Here is a 15,094-nt window from a genome sequence, read left to right on the forward strand (position 1 = left end):
TGCCCTGTACACCCAAGTCTAGGTCATTAATATAGATTAAAAAAAGCAGTGGCCCCAATACCGACCCCTGGGGAACACCACTTCCTCCAGTCTGAAAAACAACCATTCACCACTATTCTGTTTGTGTCACTTAGCCACTTTCATATCCATGCTGCCACTGTCCCCGTTATTCCATGGGCTTCGATTTTGCTGGTATTGGTAACACGCCTGGGATCAGTAAACACAAAACCCAGTCTGTTAATCACTTTCAGCTACTGGACTTAGCATGTACCCCACAGCATCTCTTCTACCTTCAATATGTGAATAGAGCATCACGCCTGTAAACCTGGTTTAAGTTTATATCCACTCAGCAAATCTATTTAAGAAAAGCCTGTAGGCCAATGAGACACTGTTAAGCTGCCAGTGTGCTGCTGGTTTGATTGGCATTTTGCCTGTAATGGACTCCGTATTTTGGTCTCCGTATTTAAGGAAGGATATATCTGCATTGGAGGCAGTTCAGAGAAGGTTCACTGGGTTGATTCCGGAGATGAGGGGATTTACTTTTGAAGATAGCTTGAGTAGCTTGGGCCTAAACACATTGGAGTTCAGAAGAATGAGAGGTGATTTTATCGAAACATAAGATAATGAGGGGGCTTGATAGGTGGATGCAGAGAGGATATTTCCACTTACACGGGAAACTAAAACTAGGGGACATAGTCTTAGAATAAGGGGCCACCCAATTAAAACTGAGATGCGGAATTTCTTCTCTGAGGGTTGCAAATCCATGGAATTCCTTGCCCAGGAGAGCTGTGGAGGCTGGGTCTTTGAATATATTTAAGGCGGAGATAGAGAGATGTTTGAGCAATAAGTCAGTAAAGGCTTATGGGGAGTGGGCAGGGAAGTGGAACTGAGTCCATGATCAGATCAGCCATGATCTTATTGAATGGCGGAGCAGGCCCGAGGGGTCAAATGGCCTACTCCTGCTCCTATTTCTTATGTTCTCATGTTCTAACTGAACATTTCTCCCAGTGTAACCTTGTCTGTAATGAAATATGTGTCATTTAATAAGCCTCAGGTCCTTGCTCATGTCTGCTGCAGATTCCAGAGTTGATTCCGGAGATGAGCGGATTGACTTATGAAGATAGGTTGATTTGGTTGGGCCTATACACATTGGAGTTCAGAAGAATGAGGTGATCTCAGTGTGGCCCTGAAGGACTGTGTCCAGGCTGAAGTTCTGTTCCCCCTGTAAGATCCTCCCCACAGATTGTCCTTTCTCAGCTCTAGCCAGGTGATGCTGTACACTCAGGTGGGAAAGACAAAAATCCACAGCAATGTGTTGAAAGCAAAAGTAATTTATGTGTCCATATCCCAAATATTATACCTCTTTCCAGTTACAGGAGTTATTACCATCAGCGTTACAGGATTTATAAACCCCAACTGTCAGAATGAACACGATGCAGTCTAGGATGTGATTACCAGCAGCAATAACAACAGAATCCAACCCCTGCGGTCACTTGTGAACTCGCTGGTGTCTCAGCAGGTTGCCTGACAGAGAGAATCCCTTCCCACACTTAGAGCAGCTGAACGGCCTCTCCCCAGTGTGAACTCGCTGGTGTGTCAGCAGGTCGGATGACTGAGTGAATCCCTTCCCACAGTCGTAGCAGGTGAACGGCCTCTCCCCAGTGTGAAGTCACTGATGCCTCAGCAGGTGGGATGATGTAGTGAATCCCATCCCACACTCGTAACAGGTGAACGGCCTCTCCCCAGTGTGAACTCGCTGGTGTGTCAGCAGGTCGGATGACTGAGTGAATCCCTTCCCACAGTCGGAGCAGGTGAACGGTCTCTCCCCAGTGTGAACTCGCCGATGTGTTTCCAGCTGGGACGGGTAGTTGAAACGTTTCCCACAATCCCCATATTTACACAGTTTCTCCCCAGTGTGACTGCACTTGTATCTCTCCAGTTTGGACGATTGACTGAAGCCTTGTCCACACACAGAGCACGTGTACCGTTTCTCCCCACTGTGAACGGTGCCTTCTGCTTCCATGGTCAAAAGCTGATGATATTCCAGTCCCGATGTACCGAGTGACTGTCAGATCTTGAGGTGATGTTTGGTTTGAGCTTCCAGTCTACAAATCCTCCCCATTTAACATCCTGTAAAGTGAATTTCAAACAGGAAAAAGGGAGTGTGAGAGAGAACCCACAAAAACACAAAGGCAGATTGTGAAATTGAGTTTAATGAATCTGGTCACTTGTGGGGCCGGCACGAGAAAAAAGTGACCATCAAAGCTGCCGGATTGTCATAAAAACACATCTGAGTCAGTACTGTCCTTCAGGGAGGGGAACCCACCTCCCTCGACAGGCCAACATGGGAAATTGTTGGTCCCACTGGGCCCAGAAGTACTGGGGGTGAAACCCAGCAACTTCTACCCCTCTCCATCCAGGTCAAACTGATGTAACAACAGACCCAAACAGGAGGCCAGTGAGTGACTTCCACATCCAGCGCCCACTGATACAGAGCGGCTGGGAATTGCTGGGCCTGCTGTATAAATGTAAGTTGTTGTTTTCCTGGTGTGGGGGAGGGGCTGCCCCCGGGGGTTTCTGGTGCCGGGCCCGGTGGCTCTGACTCAGGGCCCGAGAGCCGCGGTCGGTGTTGCCCGGGGCCCGAGAGCCGCGGTCGGTGTTGCCCGGGGCCCGAGAGCCGCGGTCGGTGTGGCCCGGGGACGAGAGCCGCACTCGGTGTTACCCGGGGACTGAGAGCCGCACTCGGTGTTACCCGGGGACTGAGAGCCGCACTCGGTGTTACCCGGGGACTGAGAGCCGCACTCGGTGTTACCCGGGGACTGAGAGCTGCACTCGGTGTTACCCGGGGACTGAGAGCCGCACTCGGTGTTACCCGGGGACTGAGAGCCGCACTCGGTGTTGCCCGGGGACCGAGAGCCGCACTCGGTGTTACCCGGGGACTGAGAGCTGCACTCGGTGTTACCCGGGGACTGAGAGCCACACTCGGTGTTACCCGGGGACTGAGAGCCGCACTCGGTGTTACCCGGGGACTGAGAGCTGCACTCGGTGTTACCCGGGGACTGAGAGCCACACTCGGTGTTACCCGGGGACTGAGAGCCGCACTCGGTGTTACCCGGGGACTGAGAGCCACACTCAGTGTTACCCGGGGACTGAGAGCCACACTCGGTGTTACCCGGGGACTGAGAGCCACACTCGGTGTTACCCGGGGACTGAGAGCTGCACTCGGTGTTACCCGGGGACTGAGAGCTGCACTCGGTGTTACCCGGGGACTGAGAGCCACACTCGGTGTTACCCGGGGACTGAGAGCCACACTCGGTGTTACCCGGGGACTGAGAGCCGCACTCGGTGGTGCCCGGGGACTGAGAGACACACTCGGTGTTACCCGGGGACCGAGAGCCACACTCGGTGTTGCCCGGGGACTGAGAGACACACTCGGTGTTGCCCGGGGACTGAGAGCCACACTCAGTGTTACCCGGGGACCGAGAGCCACACTCGGTGTTACCCGGGGACTGAGAGCCACACTCGGTGTTACCCGGGGACTGAGAGCCGCACTCGGTGTTGCCCGGGGACTGAGAGCCGCACTCAGTGTTACCCGGGGACTGAGAGCCACACTCGGTGTTACCCGGGGACTGAGAGCCGCACTCGGTGTTACCCGGGGACTGAGAGCCGCACTCGGTGGTGCCCGGGGACTGAGAGACACACTCGGTGTTACCCGGGGACCGAGAGCCACACTCGGTGTTGCCCGGGGACTGAGAGACACACTCGGTGTTGCCCGGGGACTGAGAGCCACACTCAGTGTTACCCGGGGACCGAGAGCCACACTCGGTGTTACCCGGGGACTGAGAGCCACACTCGGTGTTACCCGGGGACTGAGAGCTGCACTCGGTGTTACCCGGGGACTGAGAGCCACACTCAGTGTTACCCGGGGACTGAGAGCCACACTCAGTGTTACCCGGGGACTGAGAGCTGCACTCGGTGTTACCCGGGGACTGAGAGCTGCACTCGGTGTTGCCCAGGTACTGAGAGCCGCACTCGGTGTTACCCGGGGACTGAGAGCCGCACTCGGTTAAAAAGGAGGCAGACAAAAAGCAGGAAACTATAGACCAGTTCGCCTAACATCTGTGGTTGGGAAAATGTTGAAGAGTTCATTCTTCAAGAAGCAGTAGCACGCCATTTGGAAAAGCATAATTCGGTCAGGCAGTCAGCATGGAATTATGAAGGGGAGGTTAATTCTTTGAGCATGTAATGAACAGGGTGGATAAAGTGGGTGTGGTGTATTTGGACTCCCAGAAGACATTTGACAAGGTTCCACATAAAAGGTTACTGTACAAGATAAAAGTTCACGGGGCTGGGGGTAATATATTAGCATGGATAGAGGATTGGCTAACTAACAGAAAACAGAGAGTCAGGATAAATGGTTCATTTTCCGGTTGGCAATCAGTAACTAGTGGGGTGCCGCAGGGATCAGTGTTCGGACCCCAACTATTTACAATCTATATTAACGACTTGGAAGAAGGGACCGAGTGTAACGTAGCCAAGTTTGCTGGCAATACAAAGATGGGAGGAAAAGCAATGTGTGAGGAGGACACACGTAATCTGCAAAAGGACACAGACAGGCTAAGTGAGTGGCAAAAATTTGGCAGATGGAGTGTAATGTTGGAAAGTGTGAAGTGATGCAATGTGGCAGAAAAAAATCAAAGAACAAGTTATTATTTGAATGGAGAAAGATTGCAAAGTGCTGCAGTACTGAGGGACCTGGGGGTACTTGTGCATGAAACACAAAAGGTTAGTATGCAGGTGCAGCAAGTGATCAGGAAGGCCAATGCAATCTTGGCCTTTTTTGCAAAGGGGTTGGAGTATAAGAGCAGGGAGGTCTTGCTACAGTTACACAGGGTATTGGTGAGGCCACACCTGGAATACTGCGTGCAGTTTTGGTTTCCATATTTATGAAAGGATATACTTGCTTTGGAGGAAGTTGAGAGAAAGTTCACTTGGTTGAGATGAGGGGTTGACTTATGAGAAAAGGTTGAGGAGGTTGGGCCTCTACTCATTAGAATTCAGAAGAATGAATGAGAGGTGATTTATCGAAACGTATAAGATAATGAGGGGGCTTGAGAAGGTGGTAGCAGAGAGGATGTTTTCACTGATCGGGGGAGACTAGAACTAGGGGGCATAATATTAGAATAAGGGGCACCCCATTTAAAACTGAGGTGAGGAGGAATTTCTTCTCACAGAGGGTTATAAACCTGTGGAATTCGCTGCCTCAGAGAGCTGTGGAAGCTGGGACATTGAATATATTTAAGACAGAGATAGACAGTGTCTTAACCGATAAAGGAATACAGGGTTATGGGGAACGGGCAGGGAAGTGGACCTGAGTCCATGATCGGATCAGCCATGATCGTATTAAACAGTGGAGCAGGCTCGAGGGACCATATGGCCCACTCCTGCTCCTATTTCTTATGTTCTTATTTTCTTATATAGTGGGTGTCTGGTATGGGAGTGTGGATTTGACTCTATCTGTCCATCTCTGGTATGTGGATGAGGGTTTTACTCTGTATGTTAGTTTCTGATACGAGAGCATGGATTTTATCCTGTACCTGTCAATTTCTGGTAACTGCCTGTGGGTTTAATTCTGTATCAAAAAGGGCCACATTACAACATAATTCTAAAAGGACAAAGAGTGTTTAAAAAAAACAAGCCTGAAGGCTCTGAGTCTCAAAGCGAGAAGCATTGTAATAAGGTGGACGAATTAACTGCACAGATATCTGTTAACGGATATGATGTAATTGGTATTACTGAGACATGGCTCCAGGGTAACCAAGGCTGGGAACATAACATCCAGGGGTATTCAATATTCAGGAAGGATAGCCAGAAAGGAAAAGGAGGTGGTGTAGTGTTAATGGTTAAAGAGGAGGTTAATGCAACAGTCAGGAAGGACATTGGCTGGGATAATGTGGAATCTATATGGGTAGAGCTGCGAAACATCGAAGGGCAGAAAACGTTAGTTGGGGTTGTGTACAGACCATCAAACAGTAGTAGGGGGGTTGGGGATGGCATCAAACAGGAAATTAGGGACGCGTGCAATAAGGGTACAGCAGTTATCATGGGTGACAACCTGCATATTGATTGGGCTAACCAAACTTGTAGCAATACTGTGGAGGAGGATTTTCTGGAGTGTATAAGGGATGGTTTTCTAAACCAATATGTCGAGGAACCAACTGGAGAGCTGGCCATCCTAGACTGGGTCTTGTGCAACGAGAGAGGATTAATTAGCAATCTGGTCTTGCATGGCCCCTTGGGGAAAAGTGACCATAATATGGTAGAATTCTTCATTAAGCTGGAGAGCAACACAGTTAATTCAGAGACTAGGGTCCTGAACTTAAAGGAAACTTCAATGGTATGAGACGTGATTTGGCTAGGATAAACTGGCGAATGAAACTTAAAGGGTTGACGGTGGATAGGCAATGGCAGACATTTAAAGATCACATGGATGAATTACAACTATTGTACATCCCTGTCTGGCATAAAAATAAAACAGGAATGGTGGCTCAACCGTGGCTCACAAGGCAAATTAGCGACTGTGTTAAATCCAAGGAAGAGGCATATAAATTGGCCTGAAAAAGCAGCAAACCTGAGGACTGGGAGAAATTTAGATTCAGCAGAGGAGGACTAAGGGTGTAATTAGGAGGGGGAAAATAGAATACGAGAGTAAGCTTGCAGGGAACATAAAAAACTGACTGCAAAAGCTTTTATAGATATGTGAAGAGAAAAAGATTAGTGAAGTCTAATGTAGGTCCCTTGCAGTCAGAATCAGGTGAATTCATAATGGGGAACAAGGAAAAGGCAGAACAATTGAACAAATACTTTGGTTCTGTCTTCACTAAGGAAGACACGAATAACCTCCCAAAAATACTAGGGGACCGAGGGTCTAGCGGGAAGGAGGAACTGAGGGAAATCCTTATTAGTCAGGAAATGGTTGGAGGGAAACTGATGGGACTGAAGGCCGATAAATCCCCAGGGCCTGATAGTCTGCATCCCAGCGTAGTTAAAAAAGTGGCCCTAGAAATAGTAGATGCATTGGTGATCATTTTCCAGAATTCCATTGACTCTGGATCAGTACCTATGGATTGGAGGGTAGCTAATGTAACCCAACTTTTTAAAAAGGAGGGAGAGAGAAAACAGGGAATTATAGACCGGTTGGCCTGACATCGGTGGTGGGGAAAATGCTGGAATCAATTATTAAAGATGTAATAACAGAGCATTTGGAAAGCAGTGACAGCATCGGTCCAAGTCAGCATGGATTTATGAAAGGGAAATCATGCTTGACAAATCTTCTAGAGTTTTTTGAGGATGTAACTAGTAGAGTGGACAAGGGAGAACCAGTGGATGTGGTGTATTTGGAATTTCAAAAGGCTTTTGACAAGATCCCACACAAGAGATTAGTGTGCAAATTTAATGTCCACATTTCTTTTTCTGCAGTTCTAGTCAGGTAGAACAGTTCCACTTTGGAACAGAATTTTTTCTTCAAAAGGGGGCGTGTCCGACAACTGACGCCTGATTTGAAAGTTTCCACAGTGAAAACGTACTCCAAACTAACTCAGAATGGAGCAAGTGAAGATTTTTGTAGAACTGAAAAAACCTGTTCTACACATTAAAAAATCAGGCGCAGATTTCAAATTAGGCGTCCAGAACGAGGTGGGGGGGGGGGGGGGGGAGGGAAGTCATTAAATTCTACAATCAATCCTTATTGTTTTTATACAAATATTATACAAATAAATCCAACCTGAATAAACGTTTATAAGCGAAGAAGAGATTAAATAAAGCATCTTCCTATCTGTGTGAAAGTTCTTCAGCCAGGGAGAATGCTGCAGCAAGCCTCACAAAATGAGGCAGCCGTTCCCGAAGGTGGGCGGGCGGGAGGGAACCGAGCGACTGAACGCAGGGGGGGGGGACAAAGCCGTTCCAGATGGCGGGAGGGAGGGAGGGAGGGAGGGAGGGAGGGAGTGAACCGAGCGACTGAACGCAGGGGGGGGGAACAAAGCCGTTCCAGATGGCGGGAGGGAGGAAAGGAAACAGAAGGCTGCAGGAAGCCACAAAAATTGAGGAGCCATTTCCCGACGGCAAAAGGGGGATGTTGTCGGGAAACGGCTGCCTGAACTTTCTGAGGCTTCCTGCACCTTCTCAGTGCTGATGGCAATGTGGTTTTATTAAACAATGTTCAAAAACTAAACAGCTACAAAGAACTACAAAAATGGCCGAGTGCCAATGTTTCCTTCACACTGAGCATGTGCGAACGCTCCAACGCGCACGCGCAGCATTGCCGGCAGGAAAAAAAATAATTTAAATAGTACCCGCCCCCTCCCACTTACAAAATCGGTGCGAGTGTAGGCTCCGCCCCCCTGGGCGCCACACCAAGCAGACAAGGAGCTGCAGGGCTCTCCAGAATCGCCAGTTTTTTTCCGGCGCCGTTTTAGGCGCGAAAAACGGGCGCCCAGCTTGGAGGGTGACCGTTTTTTATCGTGTGGAGTCTTGGGCCCATAGTATTGGGGGTAATGTATTGACGTGGTGGGAGAACCGGTTGGCAAACAGGAAGCAAAGTGTGGGAATAAACAGGTCCTTTTCAGAATGGCAGGCAGTGACTAGTGGGGTGCCGCAAGGCTCAGTGCTGGGATCCCAGCTATTTGTAATATACATCAATGATTTAGAAGAAGGAATTGAGTGTAATATCTCCAAGTTTGCAAATGACACAAAGCTGGATGGCAGTGTGAGCTGTGAGGAGGTGCTAAGAGGCTGCAGGGTGACTTGGATAGGTTAGGTGAATGGACAAATGCATGGCAGATGCAGCATAGTGTGTATAAATGTGAGGTTATTCACTTTGGTGGCAAAAACAGGAAGGCAGATTATTATCTGAATGGTGACAGGTTAGTAAAGTGGGAGGTGCAAAGAGACCTGGGTGTCATGGTACATCAGTCACTGAAGGTAGGCATGCAGGTACGGCAGGCAGTAAAGAAAGCAAATAGCATGCTGGCATTCATAGCGAGAGGATTCGAGTATAGGAGCAGGGAGGTCGTACTGCAATTGTATAGGGCCTTGGTGAGACCACACCTTGAGTATTCTGTGCAGTTTTGGTCTCTTAATCTGAGCAAGGACGTGCTTGCTATTGAGGGAGTGCAGCGAAGGTTCACCAGACTGATTCCCGTGATGGCAGGACTGACATTTGAAGAAAGACTGGATCAGCTAGTCTTATACTCACTGGAATTTAGAAGAATGAGAGGGGATCTCATAGAAACATGTAACATTATGACGGGAGTGGACAGGTTAGATGCAGGAAGAATGTTCCCGATGTTGGGGAAGTCCAGAACCTGGGGTCACAATCTAAGGATAAGGGATAAGCCTTATAGGACTGAAATGAGGAGAAACTTTTTCACCCAGAGAGTGGTAAACCTGTGCAATTCTCTACCACAGAAAGTTGTGGAGTCCAGTTCGTTGGATATCTTCAAGAGGGAGTTAGATGTGGTCTTTACGGCTAAGGGGATCAAGGGATAGGGAGAGAAAGCAGGAGTGGGGTACTGAAGTTGCATGATCAGCCATGATCATACTGAATGGCAGTGCAGGCTCGAAGGGCCAAATGGCCTGCTCCTGCACCTATTTTCTATGTTTCTATGTATCTTTCCATTCCTGGTGTGTGAGTATGTGTTCTGTGCTGTATCTGTCCATCTCTGTTACGTGACTGTGAGCTCTACTCCATATCCGGCATTCTCCAGTATGTTAGTATTGTTTTACTGTGTACCCCAATTCCTGATAGTTAGAAAATAAAACGAATACTCTATCAATTTGTGTTATGGAGGGGAGTGTTTATGCTGAATCTGTCGGTCTCTGGTAAATGAGTCTGAGTTTCACTCTGTATCCATCTGTCTCTGCTATGTGAGTGTGGGCCTTTCTCTGTATCTCCATTTCTGTTATGGGAGTCTGGGTTTTATGCTGTATCTGTCAAGTTCTGACATGTGATTGTGGGCCTTACTCTATAACTGCCAGTTTCTGTTTACTTGTGAGTGGACTTTCCTTTGTACCTGTCAGTTTCTGTAATGAAAGAGATCTTTACCCTGTACCTGTCAATTACTGGCTCGTGAGTATGGGCATGTCACTGTCTGTCAATTTATGTTATGGGAATATGGATTGTAATATGTCAGCCTCTGATATGTGAGTGTGGGTTTTATACTGTATCTCTCAGTCTCTGATATGTGAGTGTTGGTTTTATACTATATCTCTCAGTCTCTGATATGTGAGTATGGGTTTATACTGTATCACTCAGTCTCTGATATATGAGTGTGGGTTTTATACTGTATCTCTCAGTCTCTGATATGTGAGTATGGGTTTTATACTGTATCTCTCAGTCTCTGATATGTGAGTGTGGGTTTTTTACTGTATCACTCAGTCTCTGATATATGAGTGTGGGTTTTATACTGTATCACTCAGTCTCTGATATATGAGTGTGGGTTTTATACTGTATCTCTCAGTCTCTGATATGTGAGTATGGGTTTTTGTGTATCTCTCAGTCTCTGATATGTGAGTGTGGGTTTTATACTGTATCTCTCAGTCTCTGATATGCAAGTGTGTGTATTTTTCTGTAACTGTCAGATTTTGGTGTATGTTGAGGTTTAATCAGTGCCTCTCAGTGTCTTCTATGTTGGACTGTACCTATTTGTTCCTGCTACTTGATTGTGTGTTTTAGACTGTTCCTATCGGTTCCTGCTATGTGACTGTGGAATTTACTCTGTATCTGCTAGTCTCTGGTATGTGAACGTGAGAATCAATGTTAATTTTTACCTGTATTTCTCTGATGTGTGAGTGAAGATTTTGCATTCTCCATGTCATTGTTCAGATGTGTGGGTTTGGGTTTTACTCTGCCCCGATCAGTTCCTGCGATGCAAGTAACAATTTTTCTTACTGTCTTTCAGTTTTCCGACATGTGCCCATGGGATTTACACTTTACCTGTCACTCTCTGGTATGCAAGTGATGATTTTATTCTGTTACTGTCACTTTCATATATGTGGGTGTGTGTTGTATACTGTATCTGTCAGTCTATGGTACGGGAATGTGGGTGTTATTCTGCACCAGTCATCTTCTGGTATGTTCGGGGGTTAAATACTGAATCCGTCAGATTCTGAAACATTAATATGGCTTTTGCTCTGTACCCATCAGCTTCTGATATGCAAGTGTGGTTTATACTACCTGGTTGACATTTTTTCTGATAGATGATTGTCTTTTATTCTCCACCTGCCAGTTTCTGGCAAATGAGTGTTGGTGTTTAATGTACCTGTCAGTGTGATCTGTTTCAATGGTGAAACAGCATGTGATTACACTGCTCCATGTGGCTGTAAGATTCACAGTGTAACTCTGTCACTTCAGATCACTGTGGGACTGACAGCTTCTGCTGTCTGTGACAATAGGATTGAGGCCAGTTCTGTGTGTCTGTGCTCTGTGAGTGATAATCTACTTACTGTGTGTGAGAAGGAGCTGCCTGCACTGTTCCTTGTATTCTGGGTGGAGGAATGATCACATTTGTTCTGGCTGGTTGAAGAATTTTGCTCTGAGAATAATAATACGAGAACATTATTAGTTCTAAGATATGGATGCGGGGACAATACGATGTATCTGAGGGAGTGACAATGTATCTCTCGATCATCAGCAACACGGTTCTGGAGAACTCAGCTCACCGAAACAATATAACCCGTCTTTAAAATATCTTCTCCCACACTCCTCTCCTGGTGCCTGCAATAGATGCACTTTGTGAAACTCCCCACATCCTCACTGTCAGGCTGTGTTTCCACTGCTCACTGTCCGAGAACAACAGACACGGTGAGATTGGAACTGAATCAGGAACATTCACTACTGATTTGGGGAAAGAATGCAGCAATGATTGGAAAGAGCGAGTGGTTTACTTTCTCTGTTACCTTACACTATCCATACACAGCCCGAGAATGGCCTCTCGCTTCCCCCACTCACATCTTGTTCCGGAACTAGTTCCTGATCCACTCTGCCCTTACACACAGCCCCCGAGGGAACTAAACCAGGAACGTTCACTCCTGGTTTGGAGAGAGAAAGCAGCAGATTGTAAACAGCAGATTCTGCCCATTCTGTCTCCCTTACCCTGGACACACGCTATCCACACACAGCCCGAGAACGGCCTCTCCCTTCCCCCACTCACACCATGCACTGACACTGATTCTTGGTCCATTCTGCCTCTTACACACAGCCCCCGACTCCCCCTGAACTCCCCCCGGACTCAATGCCGATCTCTGAGCCCATCTGCGGACACACTCCCAAAGCGCTGTGCTGCTGTAAGGAGGCTGCTGCTTGCTGCCTTACCCCGGGGACACGGTGTCACCATTCCTGGCTGTTTTAAACCATCTTCTTCCGCTCACTGAGTGAATGACGATCACAGGCAGTGCTGGGGGAGGGGAGGGCGCATGTGCTCTTCTGCTCACTGGAAATCCACACAGGGGGTGGGGCTGAACTGTGCATGCGCAGCTCTCTGCAATAATTCAATCTGTAAAAATCAAAGTGCACTTTTCCCAATTTACTTTTATCAGAATCTGAGCAAAGGGACTGGGCCTGGGGGGAAAGGACAGAGAATGATTAAAGCTGCAAGCCTTGTCCCTTGGAGATGATCAATTTGGGATCATTCCGTGCAGGGTGTTTCTCTCCATTAGCCCATCTTCACAAAGCAATCCTGCAGCAACATCGGAGAAACGAGGGAGTGGGAGTGTTTGATGGGACCGTGCAGGAGTTAATATCTGACAGAAACAATCCAAGATCAGTTGAATTAGAGTAAAACACTCGGTCACTGAGAGTAATACCGAAGTGTATAATCAAGGGGCTTTCGTGAGGGAAGAACTTAATACAATAACAATTCATAATGAAGTAGTACTCAGTAAAATAATGGGACTAAAGGCAGACAAGTCACCTTGCCCTGATGGTTTACATCGTAGGATCTTAAGAGAAGTGGCTGCAGAGATAGTGGACACATTAGTTGTAATCTACCAAAATTCCCTGGATTCTGGGGCGGTCCCAACAGATTGGAAAACCGAAAATGTAACGCCTATATTTAAAAAAGGAGGCAGACAAAAAGCAGGAAACTAAAGACCAGTTAGCCTAACATCTGTCATTGGGAAAGTGCTGGAGGCCATTATTAAGGAAGCAGTAGTGGGACATTTGGAAAAGCTTGATTCAATCAAGCAGAGTCAGTATGGCTTCATGAAAGGGAAATCATGTTTGACAAATTTGCTGGAGTTCTTTGAGGATATAATGAGTAGGATGGATAAGGCGGAACCAGTGGATGTGGTGTATTTAGATTCCCAGAAGGCATTTGATAAGGTGGGACATAAAAGGTTACTGCACAAGATAAAAGCTCACTGGGTTGGGAGCAGTATATTAGCATGGATAGAGGATTGGTTAACTAACAGAAAACAGAGAGTCGGGATAAATGGGTCTTTTTCTGGTTGGCAAATGGTGACTAGTGGGGTGCCGCAGGAATCGGTGCTAGGTCCTCAACTATTTAAAATCTATATTAAATGACTTGGATAAAAGAACCAAGTGTAATGTAGCCAAGTTTGCTGATGATACAAAGATAGGTGGGAAAGCAAATTGAGGACAAACAAAATCTGCAAAGGGATATAGACAGGGTAAATGAGTGGGCAAAAATTTGTCACATGGAGTATAATATGGGAAAATGTGAGGTTATCCACGTTGGCAGAAATAATAGAAAAGCAAATTATAATTTAAATGGAGAAAAATTGCAAAGTGCTACAGGACGGAGAGACCTGAGGGTGTATGTGCATAAAACACAAAAAGTCAGTCTGCAGGTTCAGGAAGTAGTCAGGAAGGCAAATGTAATGTTGGCCTTTATTGTCAGGGGGATAGAATAAAAAGCAGAGAAGTCCTGCTCCAAGTGTACAGGGTATTGGTGGGACCACACCTGGAATACTGTGTGTTTAAGCAGAGAAGTCCTGCTCCAAGTGTACAGGGTATTGGTGGGACCACACCTGGAATACTGTGTGTTTAAGCAGAGAAGTCCTGCTCCAAGTGTACAGGGTATTGGTGGGACCACACCTGGAATACTGTGTGTTTAAGCAGAGAAGACCTGCTCCAAGTGTACAGGGTATTGGTGAGACCACACCTGGAACACTGTGTGTTTAAGCAGAGAAGTCCTGCTCCAAGTGTACAGGGTATTGGTGAGACCACACCTGGAATACTGTGTGTTTAAGCAGAGAAGTCCTGCTCCAAGTGTACAGGGTATTGGTGGGACCACACCTGGAATACTGTGTGTTTAAGGAAGGATATACTTACACTGGAGGCTGTTCAGAGGTTGATTCCGGCGAGGAGGGGGTTCTCTGATGAGGACAGGTTGAGCAGGTTGGGACGATACACTTTGGAGTTCAGAACAATGAGAGAAATCCGAGGTGAGAATAAAATAACTCAGCTCTTACTTTACCAAGATGGCCGCGCATGCGCTTTGCTGCTAACTGAACCAAGATGGCGGAGGACTGACCCTGCCTTCCTGTACAAAGATGGCCGCCCTTACCCGGGGACTGTGACCGGGAGAAAGCCTCGAGGCTGCAGCCGCCGATATTCCGGTTGTTATTCCGGGCTTCCGGCGGGCACCAGGTGTTTCTGAAGCCTCCCCGGCTCCCCGCTGGTCCATTACTCCCCTCCGCCCCGCGGAGTAGGAGCTGTTTGGCGGAACACATTTCACCACAGCCGCTCCGCCATTACACGCACCGCGCATGCTCCACATACCGCCAGGTCCCGCGCCTGCGCACTGGGCCCCTGTAGTCTGGGCTCGGCACATTCTCCATCGCGGGGAATGCTGGGTAAATACCCAAGACCACCTCAGTGACTGGGACAGGATTTACTGGGCCCCCATTGGGCACTGAACATGTTCATTCTGGCCCTCAGTCATTGTTCCTGCTGCTCTGTATAACCCTGTCCCTGAGCTGGACAGTAATGTTCTGTCTCAGGATTGGTCCAAACACCCTGTGTCCAATATTTCATTTTTCCATAACCATCATCATCATCACAGGCAGTCCCTTG

At 47.6% G+C, this 15,094-nt stretch overlaps 1 protein-coding gene across 3 annotated transcripts; it reads right to left on the reverse strand.

The window, feature by feature from the left end:
- Positions 1-1,326: 1,326 nt before the first annotated feature.
- On the reverse strand, positions 1,327-14,558 carry LOC139241875 (zinc finger protein 239-like). Of its 3 annotated transcripts, none has more exons than XM_070870113.1 (3): positions 14,351-14,558; positions 11,503-11,591; positions 1,327-2,130 (listed from the first exon to the last, which is right to left on the reverse strand). In XM_070870113.1, exon 3 carries the CDS (start codon positions 2,021-2,023, stop codon positions 1,670-1,672), a length of 354 nt encoding a protein of 117 aa, XP_070726214.1. In that variant the 5' UTR covers positions 2,024-2,130; positions 11,503-11,591; positions 14,351-14,558; the 3' UTR covers positions 1,327-1,669. The 3 variants fall into 3 exon arrangements, with proteins under 3 accessions (XP_070726214.1, XP_070726216.1, XP_070726217.1); XM_070870115.1 differs by lacking the exon at positions 14,351-14,558 and adding an exon at positions 12,371-12,451; XM_070870116.1 differs by lacking the exons at positions 11,503-11,591; positions 14,351-14,558 and adding an exon at positions 10,828-10,903.
- Positions 14,559-15,094: the final 536 nt, after the last annotated feature.

Source organism: Pristiophorus japonicus, unplaced genomic scaffold (assembly GCF_044704955.1).
Source record: "Pristiophorus japonicus isolate sPriJap1 unplaced genomic scaffold, sPriJap1.hap1 HAP1_SCAFFOLD_115, whole genome shotgun sequence".
NCBI classification, from domain to species: Eukaryota; Metazoa; Chordata; class Chondrichthyes; family Pristiophoridae; genus Pristiophorus; species Pristiophorus japonicus.